Source organism: Oncorhynchus keta, chromosome 19 (genome assembly GCF_023373465.1).
Source record: "Oncorhynchus keta strain PuntledgeMale-10-30-2019 chromosome 19, Oket_V2, whole genome shotgun sequence".
In the NCBI taxonomy this organism is placed as follows: Eukaryota; Metazoa; Chordata; class Actinopteri; order Salmoniformes; family Salmonidae; genus Oncorhynchus; species Oncorhynchus keta.
The window spans coordinates 47,297,237-47,321,183 of NC_068439.1; the positions used below are offsets into that span (position 1 = coordinate 47,297,237).

Sequence of the window (23,947 nt, forward strand, 5' to 3'; positions counted from 1 at the left end):
CACCCAAACAAGGGCACTGCGTTCATCCACCTCTTGCCTGCTCGCCTCCCTACCACTGAGGAAGTACAGTTCCCGCTCAGCCCAGTCAAAACTGTTCGCTGCTCTGGCTCCCCAATGGTGGAACACACTCCCTCACGACGCCAGGACTGCGGAGTCAATCACCACCTTCCGGAGACACCTGAAACCCCACCTCTTTAAGGAATACCTAGGATAGGATAAAGTAATCCTTCTCACCCCCCGCCTTAAAATATTTAGATGCACTATTGTAAAGTGGCTGTTCCACTGGATGTCATAAGATGAATGCACCAATTTGTAAGTCGCTCTGGATAAGAGCGTCTGCTAAATGACTTAAATGTAAATGTAAATGAGGAAAAGGGCCTTTGTCATGGAGGTGACCAAGAACCTGATGGTCACTGACAGAGCTCCAGAGTTCCTCTGTGGAGATGGGAGCACTCCACCAATCTGCAGCACTCCACCAATCAGGCCTTTTTGGTAGAGTGGCCAGACGGAAGCCACTACTCAGTAAAAGGCACATGACACACCACTTAGAATTTGACAAAAGGCACCTAAAGGACTCTGACCATGAGAAAAGAGATTCTCTGATCTGATGAAACCAAGATTAAACTCTTTGGCTTGAATGCCAAGCGTCAAATCTGAAGGAAACCAAGCACTATCCCTACGGTGAAGCATGGTGATGGCTGCATCATGCTGTATGGATGTTTTTCAGCGGCAGGGACTGGGAGGAGGGAAAGGTACTTGATGAAAACCTGCTCCAGAGCGCTCAGAACCTCAGACTGGAGTGAAGGTTCACCTTCCAACAGGAAAATGACCGTAAGCACACAGCCAAGACAACGAAGGAGTAGCTTCAGGATAAGTCTCTGAATGTCCTTGAGTGGCCCAGCCAGAGCCTGGACTTGAACCCGATCGAACATCTCTGGAGAGACCTGAAAATAGCTGTGCAGAAACACTCCCCATCCAACCAGACAGAGCTTGAGAGGATCTGCAGAGAAGAATGGGAGAAACTCTCCAAATATATGTGTGCCAATCTTGTAGCGTCATACCCAAGAACACTTCGAGGATGTACTGAGTAAAGAGTGTGAATACTTTATTTATTTATACATTTGCAAAACATTTATAAACCTGTTTTTTCTTTGTCATGATGGGGTATTGTGTAGAGATTGAGAAAAATATTTTATTAATTTTAGAATAAGGCTATAACATAACAAAATGTGGAAAAAGTCAAGGGGTCTGAATACTTTCTGAATGCACGGTATATACTTTGTTTGTTCAATGTAAATTGAAACTTTATGCTCCAATGTCTTATGTCTTAGTTTAACGTTTCTTTTGAGATATTACATTGTGTATTTCACATTCTTTAATTGAATTGATGAGATTTTTCATTAGTTGGCTCTAAAAAGATAGGATTATCTGTGTATTAAAAACTAAAATTAGCAGGGTTGTCAGAGGGATAATTATTCATATTGAACTGTATTCTAATACTGTTGTTTTATGGGTAAATTGCGTGTGTGTGTGTGGTGGGGGGTTAGGGGCCTGTGTGTGTGAGTGTTGATCTGGCAGATAGACAGTCAGAAGAGAGAGTGACATGGTCACCATGAGGATATGAGCATGTTTGTCTGATTAAGAGACTGTGTGTGTCTCCCAGTCTGGGTGTGTATCTAGGTAAGGTGATATCCATTAATTAAAAATGCTGGGAGTTTGTTTTGAGAGTCCCAGCACCAGATGTGAGCTTTCCCCTGCTGTAGGGGGATGTCACAGGAAAGAGGGCCTCAGAGGTTTACAGAACCTGTGAACTTATTCCACCGCCAGCCCACTACCTCCACCCCACTTCTGTCAAAACACAGATACACATGGCAGGAATTTCAGGCAGCGTGTGTGTATGTTTCTTTTTATCTCACTTGTCACTAGTTCAACAGCCACATTTTCTTCCTGTCAAATCAAAGTTTATTTGTCGCATGCGCAGAATATAACAGGTGTAGACCTTACAATGAAATGCTTACTTACAGGCTCTAACCAATAGTGCAGAAAATGTATTAGGTGAACAATAGGTAAGTAAAGAAATAAAAACAACAACATGTTGATAGAAATTAGGTAGAACTGATTTAAGTTTCCCTGCATTAAAGGGAAACTTTCCGGCCACTAGGAGCGCCGCCTCTGGGTGAGTGGTTTCCTGTTTACTTGTTTCCTTATACAGCTGACTCAGTGCAGTCTTAGTGCCAGCATCTGTCTGTGGTGGTAAATAAACAGCCGCGAAAAGTATAGCTCTCTAGGCAAGTAGTACGGCCTGCAATGTATCACAATATACTCTACTTCAGGCAAGCAAAATCTAGAGACTTCCTTAGTTTTCGTGCACCAGCTGTTGTTTACAAATATGCACAGACCAATTTTTTGCTGTAAGATACGGTTGCAGAAACACGTTGTCAAAATAAGTTACAAATAACGCAAAAAAACAAAAACATTGGTGAGACGCCCGTAAGACTGCTGCCTTTTCTTTTGGCGTCATTTTATAACCTAAACAATAGAGAAAATATGTCTTACGGTAGATGCATGAGTGGATGAAGTCAGCTATAGTTTTGGAAAAAGCAACACAGCCGAGAGGTTTACAGTATACCCTTGTCTGTAAGCTTTCTTTGTTTTGAGACTGAATCTTTGTTCAAGCGATGGCAATGGAATTGCTTTCATTGTGAAACATGCTGCAGTCTCCTCCAGGGCTTGTTGTTGGCTGGTGTCAATGATCAAACCATTCTTTTTTTTACTTAATCTGACTGCTGGTCTGGTTCATCCTTGGGAGAAATTTCCAAATGCCTGAAGGTACCTCATTCATCTGTACAAACAATAGTACGAAAGTATAAACACCATGGGACCACGCAGCCATCATACCACTCAGGAAGGAGACACGTTCTGTCTCCTAGAGATGAACGTACTTTGTTGCGAAAAGTGCAAATCAATCCCAGAACAACAGCAAAGGACCTTGTGAAGATGCTGGATGAATTAGTTACAAAATAATCTATATCCACAGTAAAACGAGTCCTATATCGACATAACCTAAAAGGCCGCTCAGCAAGGAAGAAGCCACTGCACCAAAACCACCATAAATAGCCAGACTACTGTTTGCAACTGCACATGGGGACAAATATCATATTTTTGTGAGAAATGTCCTCTGGTCTGATGAAACAAAAATAGAACTGTTTGGCGATAATGACCATCATTATGTTTGGAGGAAAAAGGGGGATGCTTGCAAGCCGAAGAACACCATCCCAACCATGAAGAACAGGTGTGGCAGCATCATGTTGTGGGGGTGCTTTGCTGCAGGAGGGACTGGTGCACTTCACAAAATAGATGGCATCACGAGGCAGGAAAATTATGTGGAGATATTGACGCAACATCTCAAGACATCAGTCAGGAAGTTAAAGCTTGGTCGCAAATGCGTCTTCCAAATGGACAATGGCCCCAAGCATGCTTCCAAAGTTGTGGCAAAATGGTTTAAGGACAACAAAGTCAAGGTATTGGAGAGGCCATCATAAAGCCCTGACCTCAACCCTATAGAAAATGTGTGGGCAGAACTGAAAGTGTGTGTGTGAGCATTGAGGCCTACAAACCTGACTCAGTTACACCAGCTCTGTCAGGAGAAATGGGCCAAAATTCACCCAACTTATTGTGGGATGCTTGTGCAAGGCTACCTGAAATGTTTGACCCAAGTTATACAGTTTAAAGGCAATGCTACCAAATACTAATTGAGTGTATGTAAACTTCTGACCCACTGGGAATGTTGAAATAAATCGTTATCTTTTTGTTTGTGGGAATGTGTATTACCTCAACCTAAAGATGAATACTTATCTCTGTCATTTCAGTTGATGGCGTGTCCGTGTCTCGGAAGGAGGAGGTTCTTGAGACGATGGACTCCCTCCAGGCTGTGGTGGCCTCTCAGGTGAACAGAGAGGAGGAGGAGAACGAGTCTTCTGATGCCAACAACATCACCAAGCCTGAAGAGAAGGTTGTTGAGGAGAAACCGGGCGAGGCCAATGAGGTGGGCTTCAAGAAGATCTTCAATTTCATCGGCTTCAAGTTCACTCTGAAGAAGGACAAGAATGAGAAGACTGACCCGGTGCAGATGCTGAAGTTGATGGACAAGGAAGTGGAAGGAGGGACAAAGGGGTCTGAGGAAACTAAGGAGGAAGCCGCCACTGCAGAGGAGGGGAAGGCAGCGGAGCCAGAGACCGCCACTGTTGAGGCTGACTTCTCTGAAACCACAACTGAGGCTGCAACTCCAATGGATTCCCCATCTCAGACTGTGGATGGAGAGGCTGCAGAAAAAGTGCCCTCGGACCCAGCTGCAGCTGCAACTACCCCACATGGCCAGGAGGCCCCCCTATCCCCCTTCAGAAGGTTCTTTACACAGGGAATCTTCTCCAATCAGCGCAAGAAGGCAAGTATCAAAAGTGCCAAAGAGAAGGAACCAAAAGAGAAAGCTGCTGAGGAGATGATAAAGGAGGGAGAGGAGAAAGCAGAGGCTGGGGTGGAGGAGGAGCGAGAGAAAGCAAAGGAAGGGGTGAAGGAGGTGGAGCCAGTGACAACACCAGAAACTAAGACACCTGAAGTATCTGCGGAAGAGATCAAAGAGGAGATCCAAGCCGAATTTGCCATGGAAACCTCAGAAGCTGCTGTTACTGATGATGCCAAACAAGCGGAGGAGAATGTTGAAGAAGCTGTGGAATCAGACAAGGCCCCAGTTGAGGTCACCACCGAGGCTGAGCTTTTCTCATCCCAGAAGAAGGTCAAGGCCCAGGGTAGCCCACTGAAAAAGCTGTTTACAGGGGCTGGCCTGAAGAAGCACTCTACCAAGAAACAGAAGAAAGACAAGAAAGATACGGAGACCAAGCTGACTGAGTCTGGGGAACAGGCGGCTGAACAGCTCCAGTCCTCTACAGAGTCGGCAGAGGTCCAGAAACCTGACAGTGGGGCATCATCTCCAGAGGAGTCTGGTGAGCATGCCATCGGGGTGAAAGCCACCCAAGCTGAGGCCAGCCAAGAGGCTGATGAGGAGGTAACATGCTCAGACGAAGGGAAGAAGAAAGAAGGTATAATGCCCTGGTCCTCCTTCAAGAAGCTGGTGACACCCAAGAAACGAGTCAAGAGGCCCTCTGAGAGCGAGGACGAGGCAACTGTTGAGAAGGCCATGTCGGCCACCCTGTTCTCCACTGACAGTGGCGTGTTTGTGGAGAAAAAGAAAGAGGAGCCGGAACTCCCTGAAGAGGAGCCAAAAGCCGAAACCACAGAGGACCTGGAAGGCACCACAGAGGACCCCAAAAAGATGAAGATGGACACCTCACTCTCCTGGGAGGCCCTGATGTGTATGGGCGGAAACAAGAAGAGGACCAGGAAGACCTCTGACTCTGAAGATGAGGAGACCAAAATCGAAGAGGAGGCACCATCAACTGGGGAAGAGCAGGTTAAGACAGCAGTCTCTCCTTTTGGCAGCTCTGGAGAGGCAGATCAGGAAAACACAGTGTCATCCCCCGAACCATCCACTAGCCCCGCCGCAGGAGACTCCACATGGGATACTCTCAAGCGTCTTGTCACCCATAGAAAGAAGCCCAAAAATGAGGAGAGGACAGATGAATCTGGTGGCGAACAGGTAATCTCAGACAGTGAAATTCCCAAAGAAGATTCCTCCTTCTCTCTGAGGAAACTCATTCCCGGACGCAGAAAGAAGAAGCTGCTTTCCTCCAATCTGGGGTCTGGTGAGGAAGATTCCGACACACCAGCCGTGGTCCCTCTCTCAGAGTACGACAATGAGCACGCCGAGAGTAAAGAAGAGGCTGAAGCCGAAATGACAGTAGAGACAAAGGACTCTGAGGAAGCAGCACCAATCACTCAGGTCCAATTGTCCATTGAAGAGAGATCCCCCTCTTGGATCTCAGCCAGGGCTGTCATGGAAAACCTCCAGGAGATCCCACATGATCATCTGAGTGACATCCCAGAAGAGGGTGCCGCCACCCCCAAATCTGCTGACACCACCATCGCAGAGGACATTGCAGAACAGACCTTAGAGGCAGTCCCATGCCAAGAGCAGGAACCTGAGTTGTCTGTTGCCGAGGTGACTGCAAATTCTGATGCCAAGAACATTTTAGAGCAGATCCCAGAAACAGTCACTTGCCAGGAGCCTGAGCTGTCTGTTTTTGAGGTAACTGAAGAGATGATCCCAGCCACGTATGGCGAAAGCACCCCTCTGCCCAATGAGCCTGAGACAGAGTCTTTGGAGGTCCCGCAGGAGGCTGTGGAGCTGCTCAGTGATCTTCCAAGCCTGACTTCTATGGAAATCATAGAGATCCAACTGGAGGAGGCTGCTTCCATCCCAGAACCCACACCGCCGATCAAGTTCACCGAAACCAAATCAAAGGTTGTCTTGATGGTGCATGAAGAAATTGAGGGTTCTGCCATCTGCACTGACCTGGGCACCAAGGAGATCACCAAGGTGGCTGTGGAGAAGCTTGTAATTCCCAACATGGAATGTCTACCTGAGATCAGCAATGGTCTGTCCGCTGAGATGCCGGTGGAAGATAAGGCTGATCCAACTGAGGTGGCTGACGCTAATGAAGACCCAATATTCAAGGCTCAAGTGGAGCAGGTCAAAAGCATATTCCTGGAGCCGCCCCTAGAGGAAACTATTGAAGACATCCCAGATCCTGATATATCCACTGAGGGTAAAGAGCATGAAGATGAAAAGGTCGCCACGATCAATAATATCAAGATGGAGGTTGAAATTGTTGAGGCCCCTGCGGTGAATGAGAATATCGTGGACCCCATTGTACCAACTGTTGAAGACTCCATTGCTGCTAACATTGTGGATGGCTCTGAGGCACCTGTCATTGAGGTCAAAAGTAAAGAAGAGATGGCCGCTGTCGAAGAGATTGCTGCTGTAGAGGAGGTGAATGAGCCTGCTGCCCAAGAAATGGTCACTTCACTAACTGATGCCAACCAGCCCACAGTCACTGAAGTGTGCGAGGCAGCCAGTGTTGCCCCTGCTTTAGAGTTTGCCATTGTAAAGAAGACCACGTACCTCGTCTGCCCACTGTCCGAGTCCTTGGAAACCCAGCAAGTGGAGGTTACAGAGGCTGTGGCAGTGGAAAAGCTCTCAGTGGCAGTTGCAGAGCCCACTGGCGATGACCAAATTCAAGTGCAGGTGACTGAGGTTGGCATTACAGAGGCTGAAGAGACAAAGGAGTCAGAGGCCATGGAGGAGACGGGCTTGGTCATCACTCAGGTGGTTATCCAGAGTGCTGTGAAGAAAGTGTCTGAAGCAGAGTTTGAACCCAAAGCGCCTGCCTCTGCCACTGCTACCATCACAACTGAAGATGCACTACCAGTCCAGGCGGTAGCAACGATAGAGAAAGAGATTGAACTAGTAGCAGAGGAGAAACCTGTCATTGCTGAAACACCTGTAGTCCAAGTTGAGGAACCAGCACCAGAAACCCCAGCAGAGGTGTCTACTACTCCAGAGGCACCAGCCGAGGCTGAAAAACCACCAAAGGAAGTCCACGAGGCTGTCCAGGTCATTGAGACCATTCCAGTCACAATTGAAATCACAAAGAGTATCATGGAAGAGTTTACCAAGGAGGTGGAGTATGTTCTCAAAGAGGAAGTAGAGGAAATTAAACATGAAGTGGAATTAAAGCAAGCAATGGAGGTCAATGTAAGTGTGGAGAAAGTTGTTGAAGTTGTAACAGAGGTGGAACAGACAGAGAGTGAGACAGATGGAAAGGCAGAGGAGGAGATCAAAGAGGTAGAGGGCAACATTGAGGCATTAGAGGTTCAGGAAGTTCCACAATCTGAGGTAGAGGAAGTAGTTAAGGAATTCCAACTTGAGGTTCAACAAGCTGAGGTAATAACAGTGGTTCAGGAAGTGTTAGCAGATGTTCCCACTCCAGAGACAGCTGAAGAGAAGTCAGAAGCAACAATTGTGACAGAAGAGACCCCAGTCCCAGATGCCCCCACAGATACTGCTGAAGTCCCAGCCCAGCCAGAGGGGACAACTGCAGAGGTCGTAGTCCCACATACCACACAGGTGGTCATACAGGCAACAGAGATCATTGAAGAGGCAGAGGAGGAAATCATGGTGGAGGTGGTAGAAAAAGATGCCATTGTAAGCTCACCAGAGACAAAGGAAGCTCCGGCCAAAGAAGACACAACAGACCCTGAACAAATGCCAGACATCCCCACCCCTGAACCCACCCCAGATACCCCCGCCCCTGCTCCAACTGTTGCCGATGTTGTCGAAACAAACATGAAATACGACAGTGCCGCAGTTCTGGGACAGGTATCGGATGGCCCCCAGACAGCACTGGAAGAGCATCAAATGTATGTTTCAATAGAGGCTGTGGCTACCATCCAAGATGCCCCCGTTAACAGCATGGAAGAGGAGGTTGCTGTTGCCATGGCTGTGACAGTTGCCAGCCCAGTGGAGGCAGCGGCAGAGAAGGCGACGTCGGTGAAGTGTGCGGAGGTGATGGTGCAGGTGATTGAGGAGGTGGTGAAGGAGATCAAACCTGTCTCCTAAGAGCTTAAGGCAGCATTGTGAGCAGGTGAGCAGTCTATATTATACAATTACCTGTTTTAAGCAATGAGTGGATGTTGTCAAATAGTTCCAAAAATATTTCCCCATAATTACTGTAAATGCATTTAGTTAATGTTAGTCATCTGATCATACCCTCTGCCTTGTCTTCTACCACAAGAAAGTGAAAGAAAGCGTTTTCTTGTGTTTTACCAAGATATCAATTCTAGATATGTTATTATGGTTATTTCATTCCACTAGCAAAGAAAGAGTGATAGAAAAGAGTACCCACATTTATTTTGTTGTTTCCAGAATTCCTTTGTCGGGTATTACACAATATTCTCATGGTGGCTTTTTAAAAATAACAATGGGCCCTATTTTTATTAGGGGGAAGGGAGAGTGAGAGAGAGAGCGAGAGATGTAATCTACAATATATCCCAAAAAACATTCTCCACTCAGACACGAGTCATAAAGTTATTCTGTTTTGAACTACTCAAAGAGTGCTCAAAGTATAACATCTTAGAAAGATCTATTAGAAGAAAATTCAATCACTGAATGGACTTTTCTAGATAACTCAATTGCCTAATTGCTATCCACAGGATGGGAGATGGATACCAGTTCCCTTTCAGTCAGCACTCTCGGTACAACACAACTTTGGGGAGTCAGACTCTCACGACTTTGACAAGTGTAAGCGTTGGGCTCAAATTCATTAGTAGAATTGTCCCACTCTTCACCTCGATGTGAGCAATAACGGTTCACTCTACTAAAAACTACATTTTTGGGAACACAAGACTATCTAACTTTGCGCCATCCAAACTAGCCATCCAAAAAGTATTGTGTATCCCACATGTGATTTCAATCATTCATGTCCCTCCTCTACATTCAGACAGTTGTCTTCCGTGTCTTGTCACATAAACTGAAATTAGGTGAACTATTAAAATTTTTGCAACCAGGAAATGGCGGAGCGATTTCTGCATAGTGCATCCTTCAGGGATGGTTCTTCTGTCGGAGGCCCAGAACGACTGGTACCGTCAATATTCTGAAAAGGGAAGGGTCTACGTTCCATTCTAGACCTTCGTACCCTAAACAAGCAACTCCGGGTTTGCACATTCAGGATGCTCACAAACCGGAGGCTGTTATGGTCCATGCGTCCCGGCGATTGGATCACCACAATCAACCTGAAGGAGGCATATTTTAATGTGCCCATGTACCCCAGTCACAGGAAATGTTGGAGGTTCCATTATGAGGCAATAGCCTACGGGTTTTTGGTCCTGTTGTGCGGTCTGTCCCTCTCGCTTCGTTCCTTTTTAAAGGTAGTGGAGGCAGCTCTGGCACCCATGAGGGGCCAGGGGCTGAGTGTGTTGGCCTATCTGGACGATTGGCTGATAGCAGCAGAGTCAAGGGAACAAGCGATGTTGCACACATCCAGGCTAGTGTTCCATATTCAGTCTCTAGGTTTTATTGTAAACCAGAAAAAGAGCTGTCGGACCCCATTGCAGTGCATTCTGTTCCTGGGTCTCGAGTTAGACTTGCACGTGAATCACAATTTTTATATCCATGCAGAGGCCTTCCTCACCTGGCATAATACAGGTATGGAAGGCTCTTAGAGATTTACCCAGAAAGACTCACAGCTGTAATCTCTGCCAAAGGGGATTCTAACATGTAATGATTTAGGGGGTTGAATACTTATCTAATCAAGACCTGTTTTTTGTGTGTTTTTTTAATCTTCTACAAATGTTACTATTTTTCTAAGGGGTTGATTACTTTCGGAACGCACTGGAGCATCAACAAATCAACATAATTTAGTTGAGAGGGCCGGGCCCAGACTATTCAGTCTGCAAGGGCACCCTCCATGAGAGGGCTGTATGTGTATAAGTGACAGGCGTTTGAGCTCTGGTGCCAAGATAAAGGACTTGTTCATTTTCAGTTCTTTGTGAGAGACATCCTAGTGTTCCTACAGGAGCTCGGTCGGGCATTCTCCACACTGGGGGCCCAACCCCTGGTTGTTAGGTTCCTTAAAGGTGTGTGCTGTCTCAGAGCGGTCTCTGAACCTATTGCGCCAACATGGGATTTGGCTATGGTTTTGGAGGCGCCTTTTGAGACTCTGAAGTCGGTGGATCTTAAGATTCTCTCCTACATGACCTTTCAGCTCATGGCTTTGGCCTCAGCTAAATGTGTTGGGGACCTGCACACGTCACCCATATACCCTTCCTGTACTCAGTTCGCCCCTGGCAACGGTAAGGGGACGTTGCATCCGAATGCTGCCTTCTTCCTGAAAGTCATGGTTGTCCCACAGGTCTTTAGATTGAGCAATTTCCCTTTGCGCACGTACATTGAGCGGACCTGGGACTTCCGGTTAGGTGACCAGCTTTTTTTCTGTTTTACCAGCTCACGGCAGGGCACTCTCTAAGCGTCTCTCCCACTGTATTGTGGAGGCTATCTCCCTGGCAAATTCCAGAAAGGGCCAAGGGTTACATAGCGGTGTTTTGCGCCCACTCCACCAGGTGTCTGGCAGCGTCTTGGACATTATTTAAAGGGTTGACTGTGGGGCATATTTGTGCTGAGGTGAGCATCACCACTCACATTTGTGAGGTTTTATTGCTTGGATGTCACTGCTCCCAGCGTAGCCCACAGCATGTATACAGCTAGGACAGGAGAGGGTCATTAGGCAGCATGTCCCATGTGCACAATACCCAACTACTGCATCTTGAGGGGTGGAGGTCTGGGTGGTCTGCCATGGGCCATTTTATTTGGTATCCGTTGGGGCCAGCTTGGGGCGGGATTCTAGTTCCCCATAGTTGTGTTGTACCACGAGTACTGACTGAAAGGGAACGTAATGTTATGAATATAACTACTGTTCCCTGAAGGAGGGAAATGAGGTACAACACCTGTTTGGCCCCGCACCGCCCATTCCTAGGCTCTGTGAAGTGCAGTACTGAATTGAAGGAATGAATCCGAGCATCACGCTTATCACCTGTGGGTTTTTTTATCACCCATGATTTTTGTTCTTCAATCGAAGTCGCTAGAGTGCAACTGCCCATAGTTGTGTTGAACCTTGTTTCCCACCTTCAGGGAACAGTAGTTATAGTTATAACGTGTGTTTCCAAGGATAATGGTATCCATTTACTAATAACATGTATTTCTCTCTACCTCAGCTGTAGATGCAAGATGGTTGACTGGAAGACCGACTGTCCTGACCAGGAAGGGAGTGATAGTGAAAAAGGGAGCGAATGCTCTATGGAGAAACACACTGAGACTCAGCTCCAACAAACCCTGCCAAGAGTGACAACTTCACCCCTCTCCTTCCCCCCTGCCCCCTTCACCCCCTGTCCTGCAGCACTAGCCCCTTCACACAGAGGTGACCCCTCCCCACCCCTGGGGTGAAGCATCAATCCCCCTAAACACACACTAAGCCACTGTCCTAGTCCCACACATCTGAAGCTTCCCACCTGGCTGATTATCAATGTGATGTACGCTTCCTGTCTTGATGAGCTTCCATCGCCCTTGCTGCAACTCGGGAGTATGCTGTCCCATGAAGAGTGGTGTGTGTGTGTGTGTGTGTGTGTGTGTGTGTGTGTGTGTGTGTGTGTGTGTGTGTGTGTGTGTGTGTGTGTGTGTGTGTGTGTGTGTGTGTATAAAGTGAGTTCGAGGATTATTATCTTGTTTATTGTATTTATATTTTGTGAGTATTTTCTCATTCTCCCCATCCTTTATCTTTGCTATTTCTGATTGTATAGAATATGTTCCCTATTTTCTCATATATATGTAAAACAAAGTCTACCTTAACAATGGTACAGATGTGATTTCAATGGCAGGGTCCGGTATCATTGACTACAGAGGATGACTTAATGTGAATAGACAGGGCGTGAGGTGAAAGCCTATAGAAGTGCAACAATCTTAAACTTTAACCTTTGACATTGTACTTACCTTCAGCTTTCAGCCTGACAATATATTGTCTGCTCCTACTGTAGATAAAACATACTTCACTGTCTGACTGACTGTGAAAAAAGTATTGTTACTTTCTGAAATATATGGTGTGTAGAAATACAATAAAACACTATAATACACTGTAATGCAAATTTTGCTGAGATAACAAGGCCTAGGAGGATGTAAAGGCCATGTACTCTCATGCAATGCCATGCCAATTGGCCACAAAGTGGCGCTATAACAAGCGATTGAAAAGGGAAACTCCCCTCACCCCATGTGACCTAAAGTCCTGAAATTCAGTACATAGGTCCCTCCCCTCACAAGGAACAAATTTGCCTCAAGAACACATAATGGGTTCCATGATGAATTATTCCCTATTTTTAATTTTGTGGAAAAACACTCGATACTCCTCTGGCACTGAATGATCGATCTCCACAGAACTTGGTACATGGCATCTACAAACAAATTTAGGAAAAAACAAAGGCTAACATTTCTTCCATGAAGGGTATCTATATTATTATGAAGGTAAGTTAATGTTTTCGTTATGAAGATTGCATTTACACTGATTTGTCTATCTAAATAACTAGGGTTTTGAAATGTCATCCTAAGGCTTGCTTGATACAGTATACAGTACAAGTACGCCAATAGTTTTTGCAATAATGTGTTTTAAGAACAAGTACTAATGCATGCGCTGTGTAACGTTGATATAGTCCATCGGAAAGGTTATTTCTCAACAGGTTACATCTGACACAAACATTTCTAAACTATCTTGAGTGGCGTAGCGGTCTAAGGCACTGCATCTCAGTGCTAGAGGCATCACCACAGACCCCTTGGTTTGAATCCAGGCTGTTTCACAACTGGCCGTGATTCTGAGTCCCATAGGGCGGCGCACAATTGGCCCAGCGTCATCCAGGTTTGGCCGGTGTAGGCCATCATTGTAAATTAGATTTGTTCTTAACTGCTTTGCCTAGTTAAAGGTTAGTAAAATAACAACAGTTATCTTATAAATGAGCAAAGTAGGCAATAAATGAGCAAAGTAGGCAATGCATCTGAAGTTATGTTAAACTACATTTTTAGCTATTTCAAGAATGTTTATATGAGGCGAAGTAGTGTGAAATTCTGTCATAAGCAAAATATAAATCGGTGTTTTTTTTCCTGGTGCCACACCAGTAATGCTTTCTTGACCTTAAGTAAACAATGTAGTAAATTAGGCCAAATTTTACCAGAACGAATATCGACAAAGGGTCTTGGAGTATGTGTTCATGTAGGATAACTTTTGAGAATGAATGGTGATATACCACACATTTTCTTTGTTTGATGGCAATGTCAATAAATAACATAGTTAGGTGGCGACCTTTGTTTCCAAGTGTGCATGTAGCAGTTAAACTGTTATGGTTGTTACTGTCATTCCAAAAGCATTACCAACATTTTCTATCTTCAGAATGTTGCCAAGTATGGTACTATGTTGCAGAAAAAAGGAAGGGAAGCACTGCTATGGTACACAATAGTAGGGTTTGGTCGACATAAAGGCACACTTTCGTAGAAGGGGAACACTGGTAATCAAAAATAAAGGAGGACCAGGGCACTCTTCATATAATTAAGTAAAATGCCTTCATTTCTAAGACATGTTCAAGGAAAACAAAGGTGAAAAACGACAACGCGTTTTGGCTGCTTGGCTTTGGCCGGGAGTACAAAGATATGATAAAACCATGTCCTCTTTTGAACAGCTTTTTCCAATCAACCCCGATTTGAAGGGGGAGAGGTTACATAATTCATTGGACAATACCTAGTAAGCAATACTATACTCATTAAAAAGTGAAATACTGTAGATATGTTATCAAAACGCAAATAAAATGACATAACCAAATCATCTGCCTGTAGCTCAGGACCTGAATCAAGGATATGCATATTTCTGAAACTATTTGAAAGGAACAACTTTAAAGTTTGTGGAAATGTGAAAAGTATGTAGGAGAATAACACATTAGATATGGTTCAAGATAAAACAAACAAAATAACAAATTTTCTTTGAAATGCAAAAAAAAGGCCATACATTAGGAATATGGGTGTAATTTAGATGTTGTCCAGAAGATGGCGGCAGTGTGTGCATCAGACTGATTCTACATAATATTTTTTATCCCTGGTGTCCCTCAAGAGTTTGCCCAAATATACCCAAGTGTCTGAATTGGTCAATTGATAAATTCCCAAGTACGTAACTATAGAGAACATGCAAAAATATTATGGTAATAAATGTGTCATACATGATGGATCATTAGCTTCCCTACATAAAAGACACTAACCTTCACACATCTAGATGTCCGGACGGGGTTAGTGTGGAGCCAGAGACAGCCGAATGGTCAGACTGAAGGATCCAGATCAGTTAGAACTCAAGTTTACTATTACTTATTTGATTTAACCTTTATTTTAGCAGGAGATTAGCATCAACCATTTTACAGATGAGCCCTGCATCAATACATCAAATAAACAAATAAACATATTATATAGAGTATGGGGAAGAACTATTGAGCTATGCATAATGCAAACTCCTCTTCGACCAGTTTATTTTCAATGGAGAATGAATCCCGTTGCGCGTGGGCTTAGCACAATGGCCTTTACTCATACAAAGGGCCATCACATACTCATGTAAAGCCCAGCTCATTGGCTAGCTAGTTATATTTCAAAAACGATTGGACCAAAATACAGTCAATCAAGTGAACACCACCTGTCTTATTGGTGCGTAATGTCTATCCTTCATGGGCTAAAAGAGGTGTTGTGTAGCCAATACCTAATGTAGAATGGTGAAACAAAGTTTGGTTGCCTTCTAGAGTGTCTGAGGATTGCACAGGAATCGAACTTGACTGGATAAAGCATGGTATAGTGTTTATATTTCATCAATTGTTTTGATGGAAGTTGAGTCGGAATTCATGAGAAACGCTGTATACAACATGGATCATGATAGGATATAAAAATGTATTTTATCAAACAAAACTATGCCACATTTTATCTCGGGGACCCTCAGGATGACAAATCAGAGCAAGACTACTGAATGGAAGTACATGATTTACCTTCAGAGGTGAATGTAATCAAACCACTTGATAAGTGTTTTGTTGTTGTGCACTATCCTCAAACAACAGCATGGTATTTTTTTCGCTGTAATAGCTACTGTAAATTGAACACTGCAGTCAGATCAGCAATAATTTAAGCGTCCTGCCCATAAAATAATTGTCTTTGTCCCGGAAAGTTGGCTAGTGTTTACAATGTCAATTCTAGTCACATGATTGAATATTGATTAACAAAAACTGTCCCGATTTTGGGACACTGCTCCAGAGCGAGCTAGGACGGACGTAGTTAATATAACTATATGTTTAGCACTTTAAGTTTAAAGCGTCAGAATTCAGAACATAGGCCGTTCTTACAGTATTCTCCCTGTACACCAAGTCAGAACCGTAGGACAAATACAGGTGGCATATAATGGTGAAAAGAAAATGAGCAGACAATGAAAGCTCTTAAAATATTTGACATTTCTCTAAAACAAGCTACAGGCTACATGTGCACCACAAGGTCAGAATAGTCAGGCTAAATTATGAGGGGGAAAAGGGACCACATTATTAGGGTGAGTCACATAGGCTACAAACAGCTTACTACACAACATACACTTAGTATTACTTTCCTAGCTACAGTATACATATCTCCCTGGCATATTACATAATTTATGCAGTAGCATACAATACATTTTGAACTCCTAGTTGTGCTGTGCACTATTGAACAGGAAGGTGGTGCAGTGGTCCTTCGTGGGCAAATTATGTCATCAGTCTGGCATTCTCTGGATTATTTTTTTTTCAAGATAACTGGGAACTCTGGGTGGGGACGAGTTCAAATCATGACATTAGTTATCTTCAGTTTGAGACTTGGAATTCCAAGTTTCCTAGTCTGAGCTATCCCCCCCCAGAGTTCCCAGTTCTCTTGAACTCCAGCTGTTTCCAGTTGTTTTGAACACGGCAAAAGTCATGCTGGATTGACCAATGCTGAATCTTTAACCTTTTAAACTTGTAAAAGAGACCACTAAACCCGGACTTGGACCACACATCCACTCCACTGAATAGCAGGCCAGTGATTGTTTGCAATGCTTGCAGTTCGGCACTGATTCCTTCCAAATCACTCATTGTTGAATTTGCGATTTCCAACTTTGTTGTGTAATGTTTATGGCCGATGCACACTGATACTTTATCTATAATTTCTCTTCATATGACAAGTATTGATTAGCCAGTAGGTTGTCGACTTGATTCATGATGATGACTGCTAGCTTGCGAGCTAAGATTTTAAAATTACCTCCACCCTTCTTGGAAGGTTACTTCCTATGTAACTCTATGGCAGCTTGAATTTTCGAGCTCTCCCTGTAGATTTTTCGGTGACGTAGTGTCCCCATGAGTGACAGAACACGGATCCAACCACGGCGCAACTAGAGAACATTACCAACCCCTAGGCTCTGTATTTTCTGCTGGCTGCCCCACCACCACAGAAAACACTGAGCTCGGCTGAAACACCTGCATTTGGTAGCTGCCTTACTCAAGAAAGCAAAAAAAAGAGTCCACGTTTGTATACGGCTTTATTAACTCAATTATAATTTTTTTCAAATGTTGACATTGTCTGCAAACTTAATTAATTAATTAAATTTGACACGTATTCATGCCAAAATAACATGCAAAACAGGCAACAACAACAAAACCAAAAAAACGGTAGGGCTTTTCCCTGAACGACGGGTCGCCACTGCAAAGTGGTAAGAACTGGCAGTGGTGTAAAGTACTTACCCCAAAAAACTACTTAAGTACTACTGTTATCTGTGCTTTACTTTATTATTTATATTCTTCACAACTTTTACTTCACTACATTCCTAAAGAAAATAATGTACTTTTTACTCCATACATTTTCCCGGACACCCAAAAGTACTCGTTACATTTTGTATTTTTAGCAGGAGAGGAAAATGTTCCAGTTCACACACTTGTCAAGACAACATGCCAACTGCCTCTGATCTGGCGGGCTCACTAAACACAAATGCTTTGTTTGTAAATTATGTGAGTGTTGGATTGTGCCTCTGTACATTTTAAAAATAATACATTATTGTGCCATCAGGCTTTCTTAATATAAGCAATTTGAAATGATTTAAACTTTTAGTAAAGTATATTTTTGCAATTACATTAACTTTTGATACTTAAGTAGATTTTAAACCAAATACTTTTAGACTACTGGGTGACTCATTTTTACTTTTTATATTAAGGTATCTTTACTTCTACTCGAGTATGACAATTTGGTACTCTTCCACAACTGAGAATAGGAGAGCCATGTATTTTTATAGTACACTAGATAACAGCGAACATGGGCCGCGGCAGTCTAAACATACCTGGAGGGCAATACAGCAGTATGTACACTAGGTGACGGCAAAGGGAACTCTCTCAACCCTACAGGAAAAGTGAGAAATCCATATCTTAATTTAAACTAGGACACTTAGTGGCCTGTAGTTTGTAAATCCCAAAACCTTCCCTTTGGTTTAGTTGTTTAAGACGGTCCCCTTTTCTAATTGAGGCCGGAACATGATCAATACCTAAAACTTGAAGGAAGGCATGGTCGCCATGGTGTAAGAACTTGTAGTGCCTTGCCATGGAGTAGTCTTCAATGCCTACCCTTATGGCGTACTTGTGTTCCACTAAGCGGTCTTGAAGGTGTCTCTTGCTCATGGACGTTCAGTCCAACCGTTATAATCAGGGCTGCAGTGCTGCGGGTGCACAGCGGAGCGGCTCTACGCCTCTTCTTAGAATGGTGCTTTGTCTTGCAAGATCACTTCATTATTAATTATATTCTTCATAACAAACCAAATATAATAGCATGATAATATCAGGCTACTGTTATACCAAAAACACCATGTAACTTCTTATGACAATTTAGGATGATTGTGCTCAAATGCTGCATTTTGTTCCTCATGCGGTGGCTGTGTTTTGACTTCATCTTCTCTAAAATTTGATTAGTTAGGCTAGTTAGTCAACTTTCCTTACATCATTCAAGAAGATCGACATGTATATTCCCATGAAACGGATTGGGATAAAATGGTTAGCATGTATGCAGCATGGATGTTATCATTCACGATCGACCATGATGATGTCATAATCTATAATAAAATGGGCGTAATTTGGTGTTTTAGGATTTAAAAAATATAAAAACTTCCTCTTGCATTATTTCCTATGCCTTTATATAATGTAAGTTGGATGATGCATTGTATGTAACCTACATTCTAAAATGATTTAATACAATAAACCTCATGTTGGTACTAACTTTCATTCAGAAATTATGGCTTAATAATACATAATGGTGCTCCGGTAGGCGACCAAAAAATACCACTAGACCACCGGTTAAAATGAATGTAAAGAAATTTACATGTGTGGTCAGCTGATAATTCCAGCATCATTTTGTTTGGGAAATCGTCATGGCGAAGCATGGGAACTCATCTTGATAAATCTACACACATTAGGCCTGTAGCCTACCTGATGAGCTTCCCTGATGTTTTCCTGAACTTTCCAATACTTTTCCGATGCATTTCAGTCACTTAGCCTATTGACGTGAAAACACATTTGACACCTTTCCAATAGACTATTCAAGTCATTTGACATATTTTATTGTTTAAAAAGTTAATGAGGCCTACATCGTTTCAATAGCAATATAGTTGAAACCACTATTGGCTTCATTCATTTACTGAATCTATTCTCGTAATTTCATTCTGATAGATTATTAAGTATTATTGTAACAGTAGGCCTACCTACACAATAACCTCATGTGGGGTTACTGACCACAATCGATTGAATTAATGATAGTAAGTGTTGATACATTAATTTGGCCTTGGCGGCACAGCACATGGAAGAAAACAGCGCTGCAGGAAGGGGTGCTGAAAGGGCTGCAGAAAAATTAAAATACATTTGCGTGACCCGAAACACTGGAGGCCACTCGGAACCCATCTGTCCTCTTACGACGACATTCCCAAAGCCGGTTGTCAATCCGGATGGCCAGAACGATGAGCTCATCCAGAGTGTCAGGGTTGTCCCGGGAAGCCAGTTCACCATTGAACGTCACCGAGTCTGTTCAGAATGGCTGAGTGAAGTGCCTCTGTATTAAAGGTCCACCAATTAATCGGAATGGTCGATTAATTAGGGTCGATTTCAATAACAATCGATTTTTCATAGCAGTCGGAAATCAGTATTTTTGGACGCCGATTTCCAATTTTTTATTATTATTATTTTACACCTTTATTTAACTAGGCAAGTCGGTTAAGAACACATTCTTATTTTCAATGACGGTTAACTAGTCTAACGCTCTAACCACCTGCCTCTCATTGCACTCCACGAGGAGCCTGCCTGTTACGCGAATGCAGTAAGCCAATGTAAGTTGCGAGCTAGCATTAAACTTATCTTATAAAAAACAATCAATCAATCACTAGTTAACTACACATGGTTGATATTACTAGTTTATCTAGCGTGTCCTGCGTTGCATATAATTGATGCAATGCTGGGGGGTTATTTAACAAAAGTGCATTTGCAAAAAAAGCACAATCGTTGCACGACTAACCATAAACACCCATGCCTTTCTTAAAATCAATACACAGAAGTATATATTTTTAAACCTGCATATTTAGCTAAAAGAAATCCAGGTTAGCAAGCAAAATTAACCAGGTGAAATTGTGTCACTTCTCTTGCGTTCATTGTAATATGCAAGTTTGGGCAGCCTGGCTCATTGTGAACTAATTTGCCAGACTTTTACGTAATTATGACGTAACATTGAAGGTTGTACAATGTAACAAGAATATTTAGACTTAGAGATGCCACCCGTTAGATAAAACACCGAATGGTTCCGTATTTCACTGAAATAAAACATTTTGCTTTCGAAATGATCGTTTCCGGATTCAACCATATTAATGACCAAAGGCTCGTATTTCTGTGTGTTATATTATAATTAAGTCTATGATTTGATATTTGATAGAGCAGTCTGACTGAGAAATGGTAGACAGCAGCAGGCTCATAAGCATTTTTGTGCGTTTTGCCAGCAGCTCTTCGCAAGCACAGCGCTGTTTATGACTTCAAGCCTATCAGCCTAATGGCTGGTGTAACCGATGTGAAATGGCTAGCTAGTTAGCGGGGTGCACGCTAATAGCGTTTCAAATGTCACTCTCTCTGAGACTTGGAGTAGTTATTCCCCTTGCTCTGCAAGGGCCGCGGATTTTGTGGAGTGATGGGTAACGCTGCTTCGAGTGTGGCTGTTGTCCATGTGTTCCTGGTTCGAGCCCAGGTAGGGAGAGGAGAGGGACGGAAGCTATACTGTTACACTGGCAATACTAAAGTGCCTATAAGAACATCCAATTGTCAAAGGTACATGAAATACAAATGGTAGAGTCCTATAATTCCTATATTAGCTATATCCTAAAACTTCTTACATGGGAATATTGAAGTCTCATGTTAAAAGGAACCACCAGCTTACCAACATATGTTCTCATGTTCTGAGCAAGGAACTCAAACGTTAGCTTTTTTACACGGCACATATTGCACTTTTACTTTCTTCTCCAACACTTTGTTTTTGCATTATTTAAACCAAATGGAACATGTTTTCATATTTATTTGAGGTGTTCATTCAGTATTGTTGTAATTGTCATTGTTACAAATAAAATTAAAAATTGACAGATTAATCGGTATCGGCTTTTTTGGGTCCTCCAATAATCGGTATCGGCATTGAAAAATCATAATCGGTCAACCTCTACTCTCTATTTCAACCTCTCTCAGCCGCGAGCGTCCGAAAGTCAATGGCGTAATCGGCTAAGCTCCGGCTTCCCTGCTGAAGCAGTCTTTGAGCAGCATTCCTGCCACTGATGGGGTGATCAGAAACCCTCATCTCCTAGGTAAAGCTTTGCCAATTAAAACAAATGTCTGATTGTTGCTCCCATATGGCCGTGGCCCAGGCCACAGCCCGTCCTGAGTGCAAGGAGATGCCACTCTGGAACGCTCTGTGGGAAACGATGCCTGCAGCTCGAAGACCAGAGAGCATTGGAACAGGAACCCACAACACCTCTCAGGATGCCCCTCAAAGCCCTCTGGTGCTGGGAGATGAGGCTCCCGTAGTGAGGAAGGAGCTGAGCTGGTAGGGAGTGGAGGATTAGGAACAGCCACAGGTGCAGCAGCCGTTGCTCCAGTCTGTCCTGTCTGCAGAGCGGACACAAGTTCTTAAATCATCCGACAATGCAGCCACGCCTCATGGTGGCCAATCACAGTTCTGGAAGGTTCTCCCATCCCCACAGAGGAACTCTGGAGCTGTCAGTGACCATCGGGTTCTTGGTCACCTCCCTGACCAAGATCCTCCTCCCCTGATTGCTCAGTTTGGCTGGGCGGCCAGCTCTAGGAAAAGAGTCTTGGTGGTTCCAATCTTCTTCCATTTAAGAATGATTGAGGGCACTGTGTTCTTGGGGACCTTCAATGCTGCAGACATTTTTTGGTACTCTTCCCCAGATCTGTGCCTCAACACAATCTTGTCTTGGAGCGCTATGAACAATTCCTTCGACCTCATGGCTTGGTTTATGCTCTGACATGCACTGTCAAATGTGGTACATTATATAGACAGGAGTGTGCCTTTCCAAATCTAGTCCAATCAATTGAATTTACCAAAGCTCAACTCAAATCAAGTTATAGAAAAATCTCAAGGATGATCAATGGAAACAGGATGTACCTGACCTCAATTTTGAGTCTTTTTTAAAAAATTATTAAACATTTCTATAAACCTGTTTTCGCTTTCTCATTATGGGGTATTGTGTGTAGATTGTGTGGGACAAAAAATATTAAATCAATTTTAGTATAAGGCTATAACGTAACAAAATGTGGAAAAAGGGAAGTGGTCTGAATATTTTCCAAACACACTGTATATCTAGCAATAAACATAATCTGCCATAACAATACAGTGACTCAAAAATGACAGAAATTGCAACAATTTAGCAAGCTAGTCAACTGATAGGGAAAATGTGGCTAACAGTAGTTTCTTAGCTAGCTAGCATAAAAATGAGTGCATAAAATGCTGTACAATGACAAAATGTGGTCAGGAAACATAAGAAAACAAATACTATTCTCACAGTTCTTGCATTCATGCACAGTGAAGGACAAAACATAATAATAATGTTAGAAAACCAGAGATTCTCTGCACAGCCACAGGTGGCAAGCTGAGCTTGGGTGTTAGGCTAATTAACACTGTGAGCCCATGCTAGCTGTGAAGTTGTCACTCTTAAAGCGACAGGCCGCAATTTAGCTGCAGGAACACCTCTTTATACTTCTATTGGTACATTTTTAAGCTGTGACACAGTACATAGATGGATGGCGAGGGTGCTCCAGGACAGTGGATGGCAGGGCTGCTCCAGAACAGTAGATGGCGGTAATGCACCATGACGTTGGATGCCAACCACTGACAAACACCACAGAAGAAGAAGAGGCGGGGTTAACAAATAGCTAGTACATACTGGTAGAGTGTCCTTCACCCCTGATGGACAGGCATGCAGGGACGAAGGACACTGTGTGCTAGCTTAGCTAGCTAGTCCTAAGGAGGACTCCGGTGAACAGAAACAGAACCTTGAACGGAAGTGATCCATGCTGTTCCGGAACAGAACTGTTACTTTAAAAGCATGGCACCGGTTAAAAATCGTATTTTACGTTTGTCTTTATCTGCCCCTTCCCCCTCCAAAGCATAGGCTACTGCACTGATGTTACAAGCTTGACACAAGATGGGGATAGAAACTCTTAAGCTAGAAGAATGGATTCACTTGTCCAATGCTAGTTAAGGATACTATAGGCCTTGTTATCATGTTTGACTTATTAACTACAAAAATGTGTGTTTTAATTCTGATGCTGCTCTGCATACATAAGCATGTTAGCTAGCTAGCTCAAGCTTATTAGCTAGCTAGCTCAAAGGATATTCGGCGTTACTCCACAGAAGCCGCTCCTCCTAGGTATAATTCCGATAATGTATGTAATACGATGCCCAGTGCTTAAAGCCTCCTCAACCCTCTCTCGCTCTCTCTTGCTCTCTCCCACTCGCAAAATTTCAGCTGCATCTTACACCATGGGCTACACTTGATGTCCATCACAACCAAAAACAACTAGCTTGCCTGCTCTATCCGCACTGATTGTTGAAGTATTTTAATGAGCTAAATGTAAAAAAAAACTGTTTTTCACAGGTTAAAAAGAAACAGAAAGGAACAATATAAACTGGTACTTTTTGGGGGTTTGAACCGGTTCAGAACTTTATTTTACTGGTCGAAACAATAGGGAACGAATCCCCCCAAAATTGTGGTTCTATTCACAAAACGATTTTCGGTTCCAACCCCTCTGGTAAAGACATACCGCTTGCATAAATACACATTTTATAATAGACACAGCGAAAAACAAG

General features: G+C 43.3%; 1 protein-coding gene across 1 annotated transcript in view; it reads left to right on the forward strand.

Annotated features, from left to right (window-relative positions):
* The window catches only part of LOC118398380 (A-kinase anchor protein 12-like), a 60,296-nt gene extending 46,447 nt beyond the window's left edge, over window positions 1-13,849 (forward strand). The window contains exons 3-4 of the mRNA XM_035793654.2: window positions 3,870-8,600; window positions 11,725-13,849. Of these exons, the coding sequence (XP_035649547.1) occupies window positions 3,870-8,575 (4,706 nt within the window). The 3' untranslated portion in view covers window positions 8,576-8,600; window positions 11,725-13,849. The remainder of the gene's footprint in view (window positions 1-3,869; window positions 8,601-11,724) is intronic.
* The last annotated feature ends 10,098 nt before the right edge of the window (window positions 13,850-23,947 follow it).